The sequence below is a fragment of the Protobothrops mucrosquamatus genome, unplaced genomic scaffold, assembly GCF_001527695.2.
Source record: "Protobothrops mucrosquamatus isolate PMUCROS unplaced genomic scaffold, P.Mucros_1.0 scaffold907, whole genome shotgun sequence".
Lineage (NCBI taxonomy): Eukaryota > Metazoa > Chordata > Lepidosauria > Squamata > Viperidae > Protobothrops > Protobothrops mucrosquamatus.
The window spans coordinates 366278-386416 of NW_015387159.1; the positions used below are offsets into that span (position 1 = coordinate 366278).

The 20139-nt window shown below is 36.2% G+C and overlaps 1 protein-coding gene across 1 annotated transcript in view; it reads right to left on the reverse strand.

The window, feature by feature from the left end:
- Nucleotides 1-20139, reverse strand: part of LOC107290483 (utrophin) — a 133391-nt gene that overhangs the window by 53258 nt on the left and 59994 nt on the right. Inside the window, exons 9-21 of the mRNA XM_015819364.1 lie at nt 19575-19778; nt 17777-17958; nt 16033-16183; nt 15628-15747; nt 13669-13770; nt 11121-11228; nt 9877-10056; nt 9530-9699; nt 8440-8563; nt 6704-6791; nt 4807-5045; nt 3771-3951; nt 1186-1331 (exon numbers count right to left, since the gene is read on the reverse strand). Coding sequence (XP_015674850.1) covers nt 1186-1331; nt 3771-3951; nt 4807-5045; nt 6704-6791; nt 8440-8563; nt 9530-9699; nt 9877-10056; nt 11121-11228; nt 13669-13770; nt 15628-15747; nt 16033-16183; nt 17777-17958; nt 19575-19778 — 1995 coding nt within the window. The remainder of the gene's footprint in view (nt 1-1185; nt 1332-3770; nt 3952-4806; nt 5046-6703; nt 6792-8439; nt 8564-9529; nt 9700-9876; nt 10057-11120; nt 11229-13668; nt 13771-15627; nt 15748-16032; nt 16184-17776; nt 17959-19574; nt 19779-20139) is intronic.

Genomic DNA, 20139 nt, shown 5'->3' on the forward strand with positions numbered 1-20139 from the left:
AATAGTAAACTAATAAAAAACCCTGATTCTTGTATTGACATCTTGTGTTGATTTTTAGGCACAGTTTATAATAAAAATGGTTAGAGATATCATTCCATCCATCTTCAACATTTGAAAATCTAAAATTAAATTCTACACACAACTCTAGACACTGACATCAAAGGGACAATCAATTAACTGTAACTAAAATTCTAACCCAAGATGGAAAAGCCCAGATAAAATAAATCCTGACTTGCTAATAATGCATTTCAACATTCTCTTTAAAAGCTTTTCTTGAACTATTCTGCCTATTAAAGGACTCAACCACTTTTTCCAACACTGAAACATTATCACAGAACGTTTTGGGTATTGTCACAGGATCACCCATCTCAGCAAGTTTACCTGGGATAGCTTTGTGCTTTAAAATAACTTCAATTGATTTTTCTTTGAAGATTCTCAGTCATCCAGGTCATAATTGTCCCAAAGTTGTTGTTTTTTTCAAAAGGCAACTTGGATGAGAAGTGAAATGTCTTCAAGGAAAAACAAAGTCCAGTTGCCTTTTGAAAAAAGCATCTTTGGTTCAACTGATTTAGTAAAGGCATTGTATTAATATATCTATGTTTTTATATGATTTATATGAGAACCAATTTCATACCTTGCTTTGATCGCATCAGAAATAGATTAGAATCATGTTGCTCAAATCTTCATTTTTGCCAGTCACTTGGAATCTGCCAAATGACTAGATGCACCATCACATAAATTAGCATTTGTGTATTTGTCATGTTCTTTTTCTTAAATGGGTTGTGATCTGCTTAATCTTAGCTACCCCCGTATTCCTTGTACTTGCAAATTGACAGCTCTGCATAAAAATGACTATTCTGGCTACTTAAACTATTCAGCTAATACTTCCTAAATTGTTTCTAAGAAAAAAAAGTTTTTCTCAATAAATATTTTGAATGCAGCCTTCATTTTAACTGCATTTCTGCATTCCATGTCTCTGTTAGCGGTCTGTCACTAAACAGCAGTTTTCACACCAACTTTTTTTTTAAAAAATGCAGAAGACAATGAAACTTTCCACCCACATCCCAACATTAGTCACCAGAGTTAAAAACGTAAGTGATAAAGACATGAAACCAATCTTCCCATATTGTGCTTCATCTGAACTTACAGTAGAATTTAAGTTCCAAGTGCCAAGAAGAAACATACCTTAGTTTGCTGCAAGGCTTTTTCAACCTGACTCAAGTCATTCACTGAATTCATGATGGAGTGCACTTTGCTTTCCAATTCGTTCAACTCATCCTTAATTTTTTTCAAAGAATCCAAATAAGTCTTAGGGGGCTGACTTTCAAGTTCTGCATTTAAAGTAAGTATTTAAATTCAAGTTAACAACTTGCTTATAAAAATCTGAACCAAATATATCAATGCAATATAAATGTAATATAACCCCATAGAAATATTGGTCCATAGTACATACAGAGCTTTTCAATTATTGATAAGATAATTACTAGGTGAAAACATTTTTTTTAAAAAAAGCTTCTTGTGATAAATGTATATAAACTGCTCCCTAAAACTCTTGTAAGCCAGTGCAATAACAGGACTCTGGTACCTGTTTGTTTACACTGATCATCTGCAGCCAACATTCCCCTCCCAACAAGAGTCAAGAGGAGCTCTGATTTGGAAGTAATCAGGTAGGAGAAAGCTTATGCACAATGTAATATTGATTTTTCTTTATAATTCAAAATACAGAGTAGTTATATGACAGCTAGAATGGCATTAGGGTTGGAATCTATCAACACAAAAGCTGGGTTAGAAGCCAAGGATTTTTGTCTGTGGACATAAATCTGACCAATTGAATCATTTATTTAAAAAATTCTCACCTGCATTGTGAATCCCTGCAGAAAAGTGTACACGAGATCTAAATTTTAAAGACCAATTACTTGGATGGCTGATGTCAAATAAGGGTTGCAAGCATCTTGCCAAAGTGTCTCTTCTATGCCTTTTCACACAGCCTGAAATAGCTGTTCTATGATGTGCTGCTGCTCTGTTTAATTCAGTTCTGAATGTGTGCTAATATTGATAGGAATTGATTATGATCCAGAATGGCTTACACAACTGATTACTCCTTGTTTCCTGGTGCTTTTTTGTAGCTAGCATTGAAAGAAACATCTGTAGTATTGGTTGTTTACATAAATGTTAATCAAGTCTCACAGCTATGTCTGCTTGACCTGTTTGTTTTATTGATTGCAACTGAGCAAATTAGTGGCTGTATCCTGAGTAATGAATTCAGGTTTAAACTTTTCATACTTTTTTTTCCTCTTCACTTTTCCTTTAGAATTGTTGAAAAAAAAGATGCTTCAATTATTTATCTATGCATGTCACAATTTGTACAGGAGAGTTATGTTTCCATGTAGTTTCTGACTGATTATATGGAAATTTGAAGTATTAGAATTATTAAATTATAATAATAATGTCCACCTTCTGCTACTTATAAAAATCAATATACAATTAGTAATTCAAATGCAATTGCTGCATTATTCTTTTTATTTTATTTTTTATAAAAATTATCTCAATCCAGGGTCCTATTTTCCTAGAAGAATACATAGGAAATTGAATCCACTGAAGATTATCAGTTTCATTTTTATGTATTTGATATAAAATATTTAAAATATATTTTGAAGGTGAATTGATTTGCTTTTGTTGTTCTACAAACCTTAAACATGTTCATTCATCTAATATAATAACTTAATTAGGGGTGTATGTATTAACTAGAGAGCTAGTTTGGCATAGTGACTAAGGTTAATATTAGCAACCTATAATGACAAAAAGGAACAAATCACAAATGAAAATCAATACAATGGACGGAATCAGTGTTCTCTTCCAAAACAGAAGAAGATTCTGTGAGTGTAAACCTCTTTTCACAGGAAAAAAAAAGGCAACTGAATCTAACTGACTATTAAAAAAATCTATAGGGAATTGCAAGCATACTTAAGCTGCATGAAAGAAAAACTGCCTCAACCTAAGGCAAAAGTGAGCAGAAATAACTTCAAGCATGTTGACATTTGGGTTTTGCTAGAATGTTTTATTGACACTGACATTTTCTGTGTTTATTGCTGAATTTAAGTAATACATTTTATATGTGTGATTTTGTTTAGTTGCCCAAGGCAGACATTTAGTCTGGCAGGGTATCCATTAAACCATCATAACAAATGATGCTAGTTAAGACTTTCTATTCAAGGTCAAAAAAAGTGAAGAGAGTTCTTGTATTTTAGACATACTAGATGCCTTGACAGATTGAACTCTGACAGTCTGACATAAGGGAAAGTGCTTAATAGAACACAGAACACAAAAGTAAACCTTGCCACTTTAGAATGTCATCTTTACTCCCATTCTAAGTCCTTCAAGCACACCAAAGGGGTGATCTGACCTTGCAATCAATACAACCAAAAGAAAAAAAGAGCATTCTATAGATAATGACAAGTACATGTCATTCCGTACTCTCTCTTTTCACCAACCTTTGGAATGATTTACTTAATAAATCCGTTCATTCCAGAAAAGCCCCAATCTAGATGATGCTGGGAGGAGGGTGGCAAAGAGGATATTTCTGACATTACAAAAAGAAGGCCAAACTATTTATTCCCTTTTAAGATTATACTTGTGGTTATTTATATAGCGTTTGCCAAAATCTAGGATGAAAGCAGCCCCAGTTGTGAGGTTTTGGCTCCTAGCAAAAGCGGAAACTTAAAGACGACACAAAGGAGAGGAAGGGAGATTTTACAGAAATCAAAGCACACCTCTCTTCAGCTTCTGCAGAAGAAGTTCTAGTTCCTGCTGGGCAGAACTGAAGCGGCTGTTCAAAGAGCAAAAGCTGTCTTCAATAAAGTCTGGAGCAGCAGGATGAGATGTCAGCTCCTTGCATTTGATCTTCAAATGTTCCATTTGAGGAGTTAGACTTAAGAGGTTTTTGAGTTCCTTCTAAGAAAGACAGAGTGCCAACATTGGTTATTTTTAACGTTAACGTTTTTAAAGACTCCAAGAACCTCATTTCTTTGGCAGTTTAAAAATATGATTAAAATTACAATATAAAATAATAAAACAGCAACAACTGTTTAGGTAAAAACAGCAGTCATCATCATCACCATCATTGTCATTGACAGTATAATAATAAAAAAAAACCAAATAAGATCACAGCAAAACAACATTCATTAAGTCTGAAACAGATCCCTATAATGACTAGAGCAGGGGTAGGCAACCTTGGCACTTTTATGACTTGCGGACTTCAACTCCCAGAGTTCCTGAGCCAGCTTTGCTGGCTCAGGAATTCTGGGAGTTGAAGTCCACGAGTCATAAAAGAGCCAAGGTTGCCTACCCCTGGACTAGAGCAATACTATTGTCCATCTAAGTGCTAGGAAGACCATAATATAAATTCCAGATGAACCTCTCTAAGGAGAACATTCCACAGATGAAGTACCACAATGGAAAAAGCTTTTCCTCTTAGAGCCATGTTGCCTCACCTGGTTGAACAGACCTTTTCAAGATCATGTTCAAGTCCAGGCACATAAATATGAGACAACGACTGTACTCTAGCACAGAGATCCCCAACCTTTTGGGCGCCAGGGACCAGTTACATGGAGAAAGGTTTTTCTGCGGACCAGAGGGAGCATGGTTTTGTGTGCTGCCTGCATCCCGTGGATGGAGCTTTGCTTGTTTGTGTGGACCGGTTGCTGGCATGCTGCTGTACCAGTCCATAGACCAGGGGTTGGGTACCCCTGCTCTAGCAGTATAGAACATAAATAATTGCATTTTGTGTATCAAGGTTTTCAAGCTTACCTGGCACAACTCCTGCAACACTGCTAATGGTTGATGCTCAGCTACTGCAGAATTGTCTTGCAGCCATGCTTCTTTTTCGCTCACAGACTTATCAAGCTTATCCAACTCACTAAAGTAAATATTGATTTCATCCTGATATTGCACTTTTCTTGCTACTTCTTCCAAATAGCAAGTAGCCCCTTTCCATTCTGCCAAGAGCTTTTTAAGGGCATTGCCTGTTTCTTCGGTAGGAAGCCCTTCTGAACAAAGAAAAAGAATCAATTGTACAAGTTGCAATGCATGGAAGATTTTATTTCAGCTATATTCCACATATAGATGTTAAATTAGGATTATGAGCCATATTTTGTGATGGATTGGTTCACTTATCATTCTAAGACACAATAAGCTAGTGCATAGCAAACGAACACATTATGGCTGAGCATCGTGCAAGGGATACATCAATGTATTTTTTATAAAGTATATTTATATTTTGCAACTATCATTTGACACATGGCTTCATTTAACTAAACTCTCACTTTTTAATAAAAGTGACAAAAGCAGACAAAAACACTGTCATAAATTACCTTTGCATTATGAAATTACAAAGTCACAAATCTTTCCCTTATTAGGCATCTATTCTCTGTATTAATCTGTGATCAGATGCTTTTGTTTTATCTTCTGTTTTAATTAAAAACCATACAGAATAGCAATAGCACTTAGACTTATATACCGCTTTATAGTGCTTTACAGCCCTCTCTAAGTTGTTTACAGAATCAGGATATTGCCCGCAACCATCTGGGTCCTCATTTTACCAACATCAGAAGGATGGAAGGCTAAATCAACTGGTCAGGATCGAACTCCTAGCAGTGGGAATGCAGAGTAAGCCTGCAATACTGCATTCTAACCACTGCACCACCATGGCTCTTACGTATTAATAAAAGTTTGTGGCTGCCTAAATTTTGCTTGGCCATGACCATCAAAATATTCCTGCTTCATTTAAAAACTAAATCCTGTTTGCTCCTGCCACAGCATAGCTTCACTTGTGTCAATTACTTCACCCTGCTGTAGGGCTGGTTCCTTTCTATTTTATATATATATATACTGTCCTCAATAGCTTGAAAGAAGAGCACAGCTTGAGAATGAGGAACCTTAACTGAATTCCAGATGTTACTAAACTAAAACTCTCAAAATCTCTCATCTCTGACATGATCATGGAGTTGCTGGACATTGTAATTTATCAATATCTGGCTGGGCCCACAAATTCCAAACCTGGCTTAAGTATAGTGACTGAATACCTATTATAATATGTACTGGGAGATGAAAAACAAGACTGAACGGTTTATTGTTAAAATTCGCTTTCACTAAGGTCAAAACAAAGTTAAAGATACAAAACTTTAATGAATTTACACTCATTAAGTCCTGCCTTCTCAAAATTGACAGGGTGATTTTCATTTCTGTCAATTAAAACAGAATGCAGGCTTTCATGTCTATTGTCAGTCTGATGATGATGAACTTTTGGATTAGTAAGCTATGATCTAATTATATGGTATCCTGACATTTTGCCAGCAATTGTGCCTGGCAACTTCAGAAGTGAAAGTGGTCTGCTCTGTAGCACACTTCTTGGCAAATCCAGTTAGAGATTAATTTTGTAACAAAACAAGAGCTCAGTCCTTTCCTGCACGGTTTGCTACAAAACAGATCACTTTCACCTCCGAAAACGCCACATCGGGACACCAGATCATTAGAACACAGCCTATAGCCTGGAATCTCATCACCATTAAATTATAACTAGCATTGTTACAAATTTCTATTAACATACATGCGGATGGATTCACACTTTTTAAAAATTTCAAATATTAACAAGAGGAATTAATTGAAAAGGTGTGTGCTTCTCCCTTCCATTATATTGTAACATTACCTTTTCCCATTTGGTCCAGCAGATGTTCTCCAGCCTGATTCAATTCATTCAACATTTTCTCTTTTTCCACTCTTTTTTTTTTCATGGCCTGTCAATCAAAGCCATAAAACGTAAAGTGAAAACCTAACATTTAAAAATTCCACTGAACAAAGTCGAGCCTTTTTCCACCTCTGCAATTAGTAACTAGCAATTCTAACTATTCAGTAGAATTACAGCACTAAATAATTAGACAAGGATGCATTTACTGAATATCAAAATGCTTTCCACTTAGGTCATATTTTCATGAAATCATCATACATCACAAGCCAAAAATTAAGTCTTCAAACGCTGTAACTTCCCCAGATATTACATCTTTTGGAACATCTTATCTCAGTCTGAAACTCCACTGTCAGCCAATTAGCACTTATTAAATAATCTTTACTTAAAGTAAACATTGTGTCTCCAGATTAGTCATTGATTTTTCCATCTCTCTAACGATACTGTGACATACAAATCAAATCAGGGTGACAGAAAAGTTAAATGAGTCTCTGTAAAATAATGTGTCAGGATCCTTGTAAGCAGGTTATTTTGGCTCATGGAAAAGAATCCATTAAACTTAACAAGTGTAAAATGCTCTGGAAGTATCCTCCAAACACAGGTAGTCCTCGGCTTACGACCACAATTGAGCCCAGAATTTATGCTGCTAAGTGAGAAATTTGTTAAGTGAGTTTTGCCCCATTTTACAACCTTTCTTGCCACATTTGTTCAGTGAATCACTGCTTTTGTTAATTTAGTAACACAATTGTTAAGTGAATCTGGCTTCCGCATTGACTTTGTTTCTCAGAAGGTCGCAAAAGGGGATCACATGACCCTTGGGACAGTGCAACCGTCATAAATGTGAGGCAGTTGCCAAGCATCTGAATTTTGATCACGTGACCAGGGAGAGTGCTGCAATGGTTGTAAGTGTGAAAAATAGTCACAAGTCACTTTTTTCAATGCCATGGTAACTAAATGAACTGTTGTAACTCGAAGACCACCTGTATATATAATTATTGCAGAGCAACTTGGTTCTTTTAATGGCAACATTCCAGATTGCAATTTTTCACAAAGTGTAACTACTATAAACAAAATTAAAGATTTCTTAGAAAATGGTCCAAGTGATGTTTCACAATTTGCATTTAGGATTAAAACAAAAGACAAAGCCGCTGCCCCCCCCCATCCCCTCCTAATTATGGGTCATAAACAACTCTAGGCTATCTGACAATATTTCCCATAGCCTGTATTTACAGGTATCTCTGCGGTGATATTCTTAATTAAGCAATTTAAAATTGGCTTAAAACAGTTATTGTCAACATTTCCATTTTTTATGTCTTTTCTCCACAGGGTGGACCGGAGGGTTATTAGATGTCTCTATGAGCCGAAATCATGATTTCACTTCATTCTCTGTTTTATTGAGAGAATTTATGCAAGGTCCATATTTAAGAATAAGATTTTCTCTAAAAATGTTCTTCCTTCTCCAAAGTGAAAAGGGAATTTAATACAAGGGAGGAAACCGGAAAGAAGAAATGCCTATTAAACCTCTGAGCATTGCCTGTCATTAGTAAAAGGGCATTACTTGTAGCCAGTAGAGAATAATTATGTTAGCCAAAAAGATATTTATAAATAGAACTCAATTTAAACTTTCCTATCAGAGTCTATTTCCAGCTGTTAGCAACACAATGTATTCACTGAAAATGCCTTCCCATTTTTCTCTTTACCTTCAGTTTTTCTTTCATGCCTGAAGTCTCTCTCATCTTCTTGTACTCTTTGATCTCCATGGCCTCAATGGCAGCTTTTGATTTTAAAATCCCATTCAACAACTCCACAATTTCAACATCAAACCTAGTGTAAGAAGCAGAACAGTGTTTGCAGTAATTTCTCCTTCCATTCGAAACTCAAAGATGTTAAAACATTTTAATCATCTTTCCCCTCCGCAACCTTCCAGTTAAACCATTATCTTTTGTCTAAAATGTATTCTTCCATTTATTGAAGGACACCGGCTGGCTCACTAATACACAATGTTCCATAGTAACCTATCTCAGAAGCTTCAAGAAACCTTAGTGAAGTCTGGGAGGGGAAAACATTTTGCCTTGAAGAAAATAGTTAAGAGTCTCACTATAATCTCCATTCTTCTACTCCTCACCCTAAAAGTAGTCTCCTCAACTTGCTGCCTCCTTCAAATATACATGCCTGAGATTTCCATAATTTCCAAACATTATAATGGGAGGAAACCACATATTCAAACCATATTCGAACAGCCAAGAAAATGCAAGTGCAGAAGTTATTGCAAGTTTATTTCCTGAAAAAATGGCAGCAAAGAGATTCTTACAATTATTGTACCAGCCTTCATCCCCATGACCAAAGAAGGTGGCTGTAGTTTGAAACTGGGGAGACTCGCACCCAGAGAAGCAATGAGATAAACAACATCCATTAAAGGCTTAAAACAGCTTGTCCAGTCCTCCCTCCCCACTGTTAATTCTAAAGCAACTAATTGCTTTCATCTGTAACCATCACATGCATCTGGAAAATAACCTGAGCTAAGTCTTGGTTTTCTTAACACCAATTAGTTGAATTAACTCAGTTAACTCACCACACTAAACCACAAGCCTAGTTAACACACCCACAAAGAGTGGCTTCATATAACACACTAAACAAAAAGAAGTGTATCCCACTCAATGAAGAAAGAAATGGAACAACCTATAAGAGAAAGTAATGGGATAGTAAGGACAGAAAATACTTTTTGTTAATAATGTTATCCTATCTTTAGTGAGAAAGGAATGATGTTCCTAAATAGAGAAGTCATCTTACTTTTTTCTCATTTCAGTATCTAGGCCAGTTTGCCGCCTCCTTGGTAGAGGTGGAGGAGACTCTTCCATTTGGACGTCCTGCGCTGTTTTTTGTTTTTTGACCAGGATTGTTTCAGTGAGAATATTCTGAGAAATCTGGGGCATTCCAACTTTTACAACCGCCTCAGTAACCTAAAGGAACAATGGAGACAGGGATCAAACCTGATCAAATGAAGTTGAAAAAAAATCCAAAGAATGAATGACAACTTTAAATTGTTTAAATCACAAATGCAATTAATGGAAACAAAACATTCATATCCAAATGAAGCCCATTCGAAACACAAAGAGAAGGTGGTGTTTGGATGGTACCTGATTAGAGTAATCTTCAAGTTTCTGAACTAAGTTGTCCCATCTCTGTGCTAGTTCTTCAAGATTACTGTCAATTTTTTTTAATGCCTTCTTGTTGTTTAGGAGCTGTGCCAAATCCTGGGTCATCTCATTCAGCTGCTCTAACATCTGGTGCTTCTTTCCCATGTCTTCTTTCAGACTCTGACAGTGAAACAACAACAGCCATGTCATTTTAGAGAAATGCCTTTTGCTCAGATTTCCCACAGGAACAGTTAACTTTCTTAGAATATACGGAAATAAATTTATAACATTTGTACAGTTGTAAATTCCAACAGAATAGGAATTATGGACCGAGAAAGATGAGTTTCTAGAACATTCATAACCATTCCATTAGAGACTATTTATTTTGAATATTTGCTAGAACAGCCTGTTTTCCAATGGGCTGTACCACCTAATTCACCATCAACATGCTGAAAATATGGAAACTGAAGTCCAATACAGGTAATCCTCACTTTTCGACTGCAATGGGGACTGGCGACTCCATTGCTAAGCAATGCAATTGAAAAAAGTGAAACATCATGGGACCATGATCAAATTTCAATGTCAGTTCTGGTTGTGATCATTAGGCAAATCACCCACAATTGCTAAGTATGACGTCACATGACCATGACTTGTGACGTCCTGCCGGTTTCCCCAATGACTTTACTTGTCGGAAGCAGGCTGTGAAGGTTGCAAATGATGATCTTGTGACAGCAGGACTCTGCCACTGTAGTAAATGCCCCCAAATCATAACCACATGAAATAGCCATACATTTGAAGACCAGTTGTAAGTCTCTTTTTTTTTTCAGTATCACTGTAAGTTTGAATGGTTGCTGAACAAGGCAGTCAATAAGTGAGGATTACCTGCAGGTTGGGAAAGATGAGCTGCAATGTTAGTGTCTGTGGTTAGAGAAATAATGAGTTCTAGGCTGTTATTGCCAGTCAGAGGTTTTACTGCATTGCAGGAACCTTGAAAATATTAGTAGAATTTCCCACATAAGAAGAGACCTTGCCATTTAAAACAAAGAGGCATTCCTTAAGTGAAAACTAAAATTGCTTCAGAGCATGGGAAAGTTGATCTATGATCTATATGCCTGCAATAGGCACAACTTATGCCTTAATTTTCTATGTGTATATGTATGTATGGTATATTTGGTAAATAAATAAGGCTTATCTGTTTGTCTATTAATTTATTAGATATAGAGTACAAAGCAAGTAATACTTACTGCCAGTTTTCGAACATTTGCACCAAGCTCTGTTTGATCTTTGAAGTTGCATGTTTGTATTTTGCTTAAAGCTTCCTCTTTTTCAACCAACCAGGTTTTCAACATGCTCTGGATGAAAAAAAGTACATCCACAAATATATTTACTCAATTCCCCTATATTTTATACAGCACCACCAACTGCATCATACATTTAACAACAACACTCCAAAAGCATAACAATAATCTGGCTGCCTTTTAAGTTACAATCACATAAAGTTATAGGTTGTTTTCCATTTTCAACATAGTAGGTGTCATGCTACATGCAGCAGCCACTATTGAGTAGGAATGTCTGACAACTCAATTGCTAGATATACATGAGATAATAATAGCATTAAACTTTGGTAAATCTTAATTTTCATGGATGAGATTGAGTAAATCATAATTTTCCCTTAGCCGCTTGGGAGACAAGCAGAACATAAACGTACATGGGAGGAAAAGTAGAACAGGAAAGACTATGAAAATAGAAACAAAACGGAGTAATCAGAGGTAAGAAGCAGATTGATTGTGACTCTCAAAACCACACCTTTCATTCTCGCTCCTATATAAGCAAATATTTTCTTTCCTCATACATCAGAAAATAATACACTGCTTTTTTGAAACAATTTATGGCAAGGATCTGCTTTTTATCCTGGTGCTGGTTGGCTCAGTCTTCCTAAACATTGTTTTTAAAAATTATTAACTGTGATATTAACCGTATAGTTATTTTTAAGTTAATTCAATTAGTTCTGTTTGATTCTCACATTATTTATAGCAGGAGGGAAAGGATATCTTACATTGTAGTAGCATTACTTACATCTACTATCAAGGATAATGTCTAGGTACTTCCTGTTTAATTGAGTTCTTCTGAGGTCATCTTTTAGTACTAGACATGATTTGTACACAATGTATAGCTAAGCTGCTACTTTTTTGTTTTGATAGTAAATAAAACAAGCAAAACTTTTAGATGCTATAAATTTTATTCAATCATAAATACCATTATTTGATGCAATTTTTTGGAAAAAAAACCCCTACATTTTTATCAAGTCGGGCTCAAACATCTCCCATGATGAATATTCAGTTCTCGTGTTTGGACTAGAAACAAGGAAACCTAAATTAAACCCACTTTCAGCAATGGAAGTTCACTTAGTGACTTTGGGCCAGTCACACTCCAAGGACTACATAAGGTAATAGTTAAAATGGGAGAAAACCGGAAAAGGATAGATATGTACAGCTCCTGGAGGAAAGGTAGGATAGAAATCTAATAAATAAATAAATGAATAAAGCCACTAATAATAAAATGGCCAGGTTTTGAAAACATTTTGATGGGAAAATACATCATTTATTAAAACATTCTTACATTTCCTGACAGCTAGAAGAATTAATTAGTGGAACAACCTGCCTCCAGAAGTTGTGAATGCTCCAACACTGGAGGTTTTTAAGAAGAGACTGGACAACTATTTGTCTGAAATGGTATAGGGTTTCCTGCCTGAGCAAGGGGTTGGACTAGAAGACCTCAAAGGTCCCTTCCAAGTCTATTATTGTTATTGTTATATACAAATGTTTTTTAAAAAACAGGCAGAACTGTTTAACCCCCATTTGTTCTAATGAGTCTTAACAATGCCATTCTTTTTTTTAAAAAATGTAAAAAATGAACTAGGACCTCAAAAACAATTAAGGTTTGTAGAAAACAAAAATAGGCTTCCTATCACCTTGATCTAAAAGATGCCTTTTGGCTGGTTCAGATGAAAACTACAATTTAATTTTACACCTGAATAATGGTGTGGCTTCAGGAAATAAATGAAAATAGAATTAAAATTGTGAAAGGAAATCAATTCCCTTTTCAGATTTTTGTAGAGTATCTATATAATACTAAAATTCTCAGGTCTATAACCTTTAACTGGGCAAAACAATGCATCAAAGGGCAAAATTTTTCAATCCAGATACCTCAAACGGGCTAACCTATAGAATGCCTGGACCCTGGAATGAAATTTGGGGAAACTGTTGAGTGCTTCAGCACGGCCAGGCTGCTTCGGCTTCAGTGCCACCGCCACACTGCTGCAGTCATGTGATCCCCATTTTCAACAATTGGACAACCATTTGTCTGAAATGTATAGGGTCCCTTGCTTGAACAGGGGGTTGGACTAGAACAGGGGTCCCCAACCCCCAGTCCGTGGACCAGTACCAGGCCACGGCATGCCAGCAACCGGTCCACACAAACAAGCAAAGCCCCATCCGTGGGATGCAGGCAGCACACAAAACCACGCACTCTCCGATCCACGGAAAAACCTTTCTCCATGACACCAGTCCCTGGTGCCCAAAAGGTTGGGGACCTTTGGACTAGAAGACCTCCAAGGTCCTTTCAACTCTGTTATTTTCTTAACATTCGCTTACAGCTTCCTGGCCACTTGTATAATCACTCACTTCCTCACTTCCCAGCAGCAATCATTTTCCTGCCAGAAGGGAAGGTGCAAGCCACCCGGGATTTGCTCAACGACAGGAGCAGGAATTTTAAGGAATTACCATCACTAACCTGTTCTTCCAACAATTCTTCCCACAAGGTATTAATCTCTTGCAATTTGAGCCATTGTTCCTCAGTCCAGCGGCAAACTGCAGTCCAACGCTCACCAAGTCTCTAAAAATAACACCAAAAAAAAGTCTAATGTTATATATTTTCCTCTGAAAGCAGACAGAAAATCCATATTGATAGAATCGTAACTATTTAGCATTTTGTATTATTTTTTTATCCAAAAATACCAACTAGGGAATGGCCTCTCAATTAAGATCAAATCTAAGAAATAAAACTGCCATTTAAGTGGACTGCTAGGTTCATAAGATTCTAATAATCAGTCTAAGCTACTGGATAGAATCTAGATTCATCGGCATTTATTTAATCTCAACAGGATTTAAATATAGGAAAATTGAGCTGTGCAACTTTGAAGGGTTTCTGAAGGATATTCAGCACACACCTGTCAGCATCTCCCTGAACCAACTTACTTTGTCTCAGATCACACTGCATATACAATCCTGCAAAAATATGTAATTTCCTGAAATAATTGCTGACAGCTGCTACTCAAGTGTTCCTGAATGTGCCAATCATCTTTTCCCATTCTAATCTGGATATCTTCCCAGTGCTATAGTAATTTTTTTATTTTTTTTGGTTCAATGTTGACCAACTTCTGGAAACTTTGCAACCACGTTTAATGCATCACATCATTCACTTTCAAGATAAACAATGTTTAATTTGACTGCCATTCTAAACACCACCCAATATACGTATATACATTCATTCATATTTTTTTTTAAATTTTCACAAGTAAATATCCAGCCTATATTTAAACGAACATCTAAACATCTTGGATAACTAGAATTTTTAAAAAATCCTGAATAGTTCATGCTGTGCAACTCATAGATGTATTGTTATGTATCAGAATTGAGATCTGATGGAAAATTTGTCACAAAATTTGAATTCATCTTTTTTTTTAAAACACACAAGTTTTTTACTGCTGTGGACTGTTTTTGATATTATGAAAATACAAGTTCTATTTAACCAGGTACACATGGTTAAATCCATCTTATCCATATCTGCATAAGAAATCCTACACTTTTTTGAGAATTAATATTTATTTTATATAGCTACCTATCTCACATATGACTCTGTGCAGCTTACAATAAAATAGGTAGAAAAACAATAAAATACAAATAAAATAAAACACATGGCTGGGTATCAAAAAATAATCTTTGACAAAGCCAAAGAATGGGCTCTCTCATACTTCCAGGGCCCCACTTTTTAAGGGCCTTATGAAAGACCACATGATCAGGGCTAACTTATCCTCAGGTGGCATGGTGTTCCACAGGCAAGTAACTGACAGAAAAGGCCCTCTTCCTTTTGGCTGGCAGAAAAGGCCCCACCAACCAACACTCCTTAGCCAACATCACCTGGAGCATGCCCCTCCTGCTAGACCAGGTAGAAACAACTGGGAGAGTAGAAACCATCACCATAATTAATTGACTACATAACTGCTACAACATTATTTTTACTACTTATTAGGTTTTGTGACACTAAGACAGGGGTATCAAACTGCCGGCCCATGGACCGGATGCGTCATGCCAAAACCGCACCCACCCCATTGCTGGCAATGGAAAAAAAGTTGTGATACATTGCAACACTTCACGTGACATTGCGAGTTGCACTAAGATGACAAGTAAATGTTGATCCAGAGAGATCCAGATTCAAATCTATCCCCAATCATGAACATTCACTGGCTGTCCTCAGGCTAGTCGCTCTCAATTCAAGCAGGTTGCTATTGTAACAATAAAAATGAAGATGCTCTCCAAGTAAGCCACTCTCAGCTCCTAGAAAGGCAGGATATAAATCTAACCAATAAATACATCAAACGTTTTTTGAAAGCATTCACCTTCATGACTCCATTCAGAATGATCAGTATGGGATACCACAAAATAATAAAAAATAACAATAACATCCACTCACTTGCAATTGATTCTCCAACAGAGCTGTAGCACTTTCACCACTATTTTCATCAACAATGACCACCATGTGAGTCAACGAATTGACTTTAGCCTGTTCTGCTTCAATATCTTTTTGGAGCTCCTGAAAGAATTGATTCCAGTGTTACAATATACAGTATAATTATTTTGCCTATTGTATACAAGTAATTTGATGTCTATATCCATTGTGCCGTTAATTTTCAAGGAAATCAAGAAACAACGTAAGATTCCAAACAAGTAATGCTGCTGAATCCCATTAACCACAGCATGGTATCATAGCATAAGGGAATCCAGGGCTTATTTTAAAATATAACAATTCTCATTTAGTTACAACCAAGAAATTAAAGTATTAGCAGGTTGTTTTTATTATAGAAAGGGATAAAAATACTTTATGTTCATCCATCTGATGTTGAAAGGTCTGCAAATCTTCAACTAAGTGCAGAGATTCCATCTTTCGAATGCGTTCTTCTGTAAGAGTCAACCAGTCAGACAGTTGCTGCAACTGATTCTTCTGTAGCTCCATCAGTGCATCATGGAGGCTGCCCAAGTCAAAAAAAAAAGGAGTAATTTCATCCAAAGTGCCCTGATTTCTCATGTTCTGCTTAAGTGTAATCATAACATAAACAGGCAACTCGGTAATCCTAGCTTTCTGTGGAATAAATTAGTAAGCGTGCTGAATAAGCCTTTTGTCTGTGTTATATCACAAACACAATCAATGAGACTGAGATCTCAGTAAATCTGACTCGCTGTAAAGCAAGGGTGCTCAACCTTGGCGACTTTAAGACTTGTGGACTTCAACTCCCAGAATTCCTCAGCCACCTTTGCTGGCTGAGGAATTCTGGGAGTTGATGTCCACAAGTCTTAAAGTTGCCAAGGTTGAGGACCCCTGCTGTAAAGTAAGATGGTACAAATATATAATTAACAAAAAAAATATGGTTAACATATTATATATCTATGGATAAAAGCAAATTCTATCTGGAGAATAGAAGCTCTCCCAAACCTATTCTACAAGGTTGTTGAGGGATCCCTGGTGCAGAGGGGAAGAGGAAACTCCTGTTTTTCAAATATAATGTTCACTTTCCCAATTTGAAATGATGCTATATGGTTAATAAATGAAATTATCAACTAATCAACTAATTATGTAAATAACTGCTTAAAATTAGGATTTATTAAGTTGTGTTGAATTGCAATCTTTCCTCTGGCATTAGGAACTATCCTAATTAAAAAAAAGTTCCTTTCAAAAAAAATCTCTTAGGATAGTTTTGAATTTTTAATCAGAAATGGAAATGAATTCCCCTTCCAGACAAAATGATCTAATTGTAATCTATAAAACTTAAGCTTTTTTATGCTCTCTTCCATTCCCCATATCATGATGTTGTGGCTTAGTTTAGCTCACATGCTTTTTGCTTTGTTCTCTCCTCTATAGCATGATCATGTGGCTTGGCTCATATGCTTAAACCATCTTATGTGTTATACAGTACTGCTTTTTGTTACCTCAAATCTTTATCCGACATGCAGCTTGAGATATATTTGCTAATTTATGGAAAATGTTAAATCTAGACCAGAAATTCAATCATTGGGGGGGAAAGGCTTTGTATGCTACAGATCTGTGCTATCAACATATAATTATTGCTAAATAATGTTTTAGCCAAATTGCCTTGGACATCAGACTTCAGCTTAACAGATTCATGATTGAGGTTTACTGTGAGATTTAGTCAACAGAATTATTGGCAGGGATGATTGACTGATACGATAGATCTTTGTTTATTTTCATGAGCATCTGGTTCTGCTTTTAATGTTAGCAAAATATTCAATTTAGGAATCAAAATAAGCTTTTAAGACCCCACAAATGTTATGTATGTATGTATGTATGTATGTATGTATGTATGTATGTATGTACTCATGTGTGCATGTGGAAAGACAGAAAGACAGACAGACAAATTGAAACACCCCATTTTCAAACAGATCCAACTCATTATTTACTTTCCTTTTGCAAAGATAGTTTAGATGGCTCTTCAAAAATATTTAAAAAAATGTTTAGCCTTAAACACTGAGAACACAGCTTAATATATTACATTGCAACTGGAAAAATAAACTATGTATATAAACCATGTGTGAATCATGCCACTTACTAGGATTGGCGGTCCATACTGTCCACTCTGAGACTCTCCCATCTAGAATTCAACAAGTTCATTTGTTCCTGGATTTCATTTTCTTCTTCTACTGAAATATTGCCCTGGGCTATCAGTTGATTACCAGCCTGAAGCACACTACCCACGCTGCTCTGATGCGCTGTCAGCTCCATCATAAATTCCTATAAAAAGTTTAGACTGTGACCTAAAGCAAACATTGCTTCAACTAATGCACTGACTGCCAGATAATTGCAAGCATAAATGTAATTTGCAACATTATACAATAAGCAGCAATTCTCAAAGATCCATGGCCCACAGTAACTTAGCATCCAGCAGAGAATGATTTCATTCAGATTGGTATTATAGCATGGACAGAGGTAGCTTTAACCATTTGGCTCCATGATGGTCCTAATTTCAATTAGTTCCCTTTCATTTCAGAAGTGAGGACAACTCTGATTCAGATTAAGGCCATGGTGGGTAAACAAATAAATAATTTTCATTCCTCAATCAAATGTATGACTCCTACTTGATAAAAAGCAAGCAAGTACTGGTCTGTCATATTCTTATGTCCAGCAGGTATTAAAAGGTAAAAAAGTAAGTAGCATCATTACATGAAGTAACTCTAGATACCTTCTTGAATCCTTTGTTGTTAGGAAACTACAGTCAACTCTAAGCAGAGGGTTGGATGCAATTTAAGATGAGCAACTACACAAAGAAAAAATTAATCCAAAAGATCTACAAGTTTCTTTGTAGCATTTTGTGGAAGGGTGAAGGGAAAAGTTTCTGAGACCTTAATTACAATCTAATTCATCATCCATGGAATAGAAAGACCATCAAGTGGAAACTATATTAGCCAACCTCTTATAGTAAGCATTCTGCAGACACCGGCCATTTTTAAGAATTAATGAATGAGAACTGAAGTTTCCAAAGAAATAAATGGAAGACTTAGAAAAAGATTGTCAGTTCACAGTAACAACCAGGGCTTTTTTTTCTCATAGAACGCCCAAAACGGAGTTCCGGCCCCTTTTTTGGATGGAACCTTGTAGGGTAGGCAAGGCGGGTTGTATGATGTGTATGAGTTCCGGCACCTTTTTTTTGTAGAAAAAAAGCACTGGTAACAACTGTATTATATATCATACCAAGGCTAAAAACAAACGCTCAGCTTTAAATAAATACACCATAATAATGTGCCCTTTAATGATACTGCTTTTTGATTAAAATACTAGAACAAGCATCTCAGTTTCTTGTGAATATTAAAGCAGCAAATAGATTTATAGGTATACACAAATAGTTCCCCATTTCAAAGTTTTTTATCTTAAAACTACAACAGCAAAATACGCAAATACAAATCAAGATAACAGACTGTCAGTTATATTATAATTTAAAGTATCTTGACTAAAACTGCATGAATTTTAACATGAATAAGGATAAATTTCTAAAGGAAACCACTTTTTTCATAATAATAACAGCAATAACAGTAACACGGAGCTTATTTCAGTCAGCTCCATCTCCCACACGAATGAAAAGCAGGACTTGAGGCACCTTAAAGATTAAGAAATATATTATCTTAAAAGTTTTCATGGCTTTCAGTTCCTGTCATCTATTCTATTGTGGTAAAATCCACAGAAGCTTATGTGGTGACAAATTTCTTAATAGTTAAGTGGCCAAGACTTGTTTTTTTCCCATCTCTATACTTGTATACCCTTGTAAACATTACAAAATAAAATATTAAGGGGACTTAATTGCTGACTTAATAAAAAAAATCACATCTAATTCCCCATCATCCCCAGCCACCTACTTCATGTGTAGTAAATTGTTCCTTGACTTCCTCAACATTATCAGATATGACTTCCTGCTCTTGGAGGGCATCTTCTGCAGAGAGCAGCCAAGTGAGAACTTCCTCCAGAGCTATCTGGTAGCTGTCCAAATCCATATCCACTCCAGTCAAGGTGCTGGATGCTTCTGCTTTTAGATCTGCACAATCATCTTCAGATGTTGCACACTGCAAGTAGAAAAACAAAACTGAAGGCCTCTTTTCACAAAATTATTTTCCAACACAGATGTTCCTCCATATAGGAACAACTTACTGTAACAGTAACAGTATATAAATACAAAAGCACTTTGACGATAATAATAATAACAATAATAATGATAAAGTTGGAAGGGACCTTGGAGGTCATCTAGTCCAACCCCCTGCTCAGGCAGGAAACCCTATACCATTTCAGACAAATGGCTGTCCAGTTTCTTCTTAAAAACGTCCAGTGTTGGTGCATTCACCGCTTCTGGAAGCAGGTTGTTCCACTGGTTAATTGTTCTAACTGTCAGGAAGTTTCTCCTTAGTTCTAGGTTGCTTCTTTCTTTGG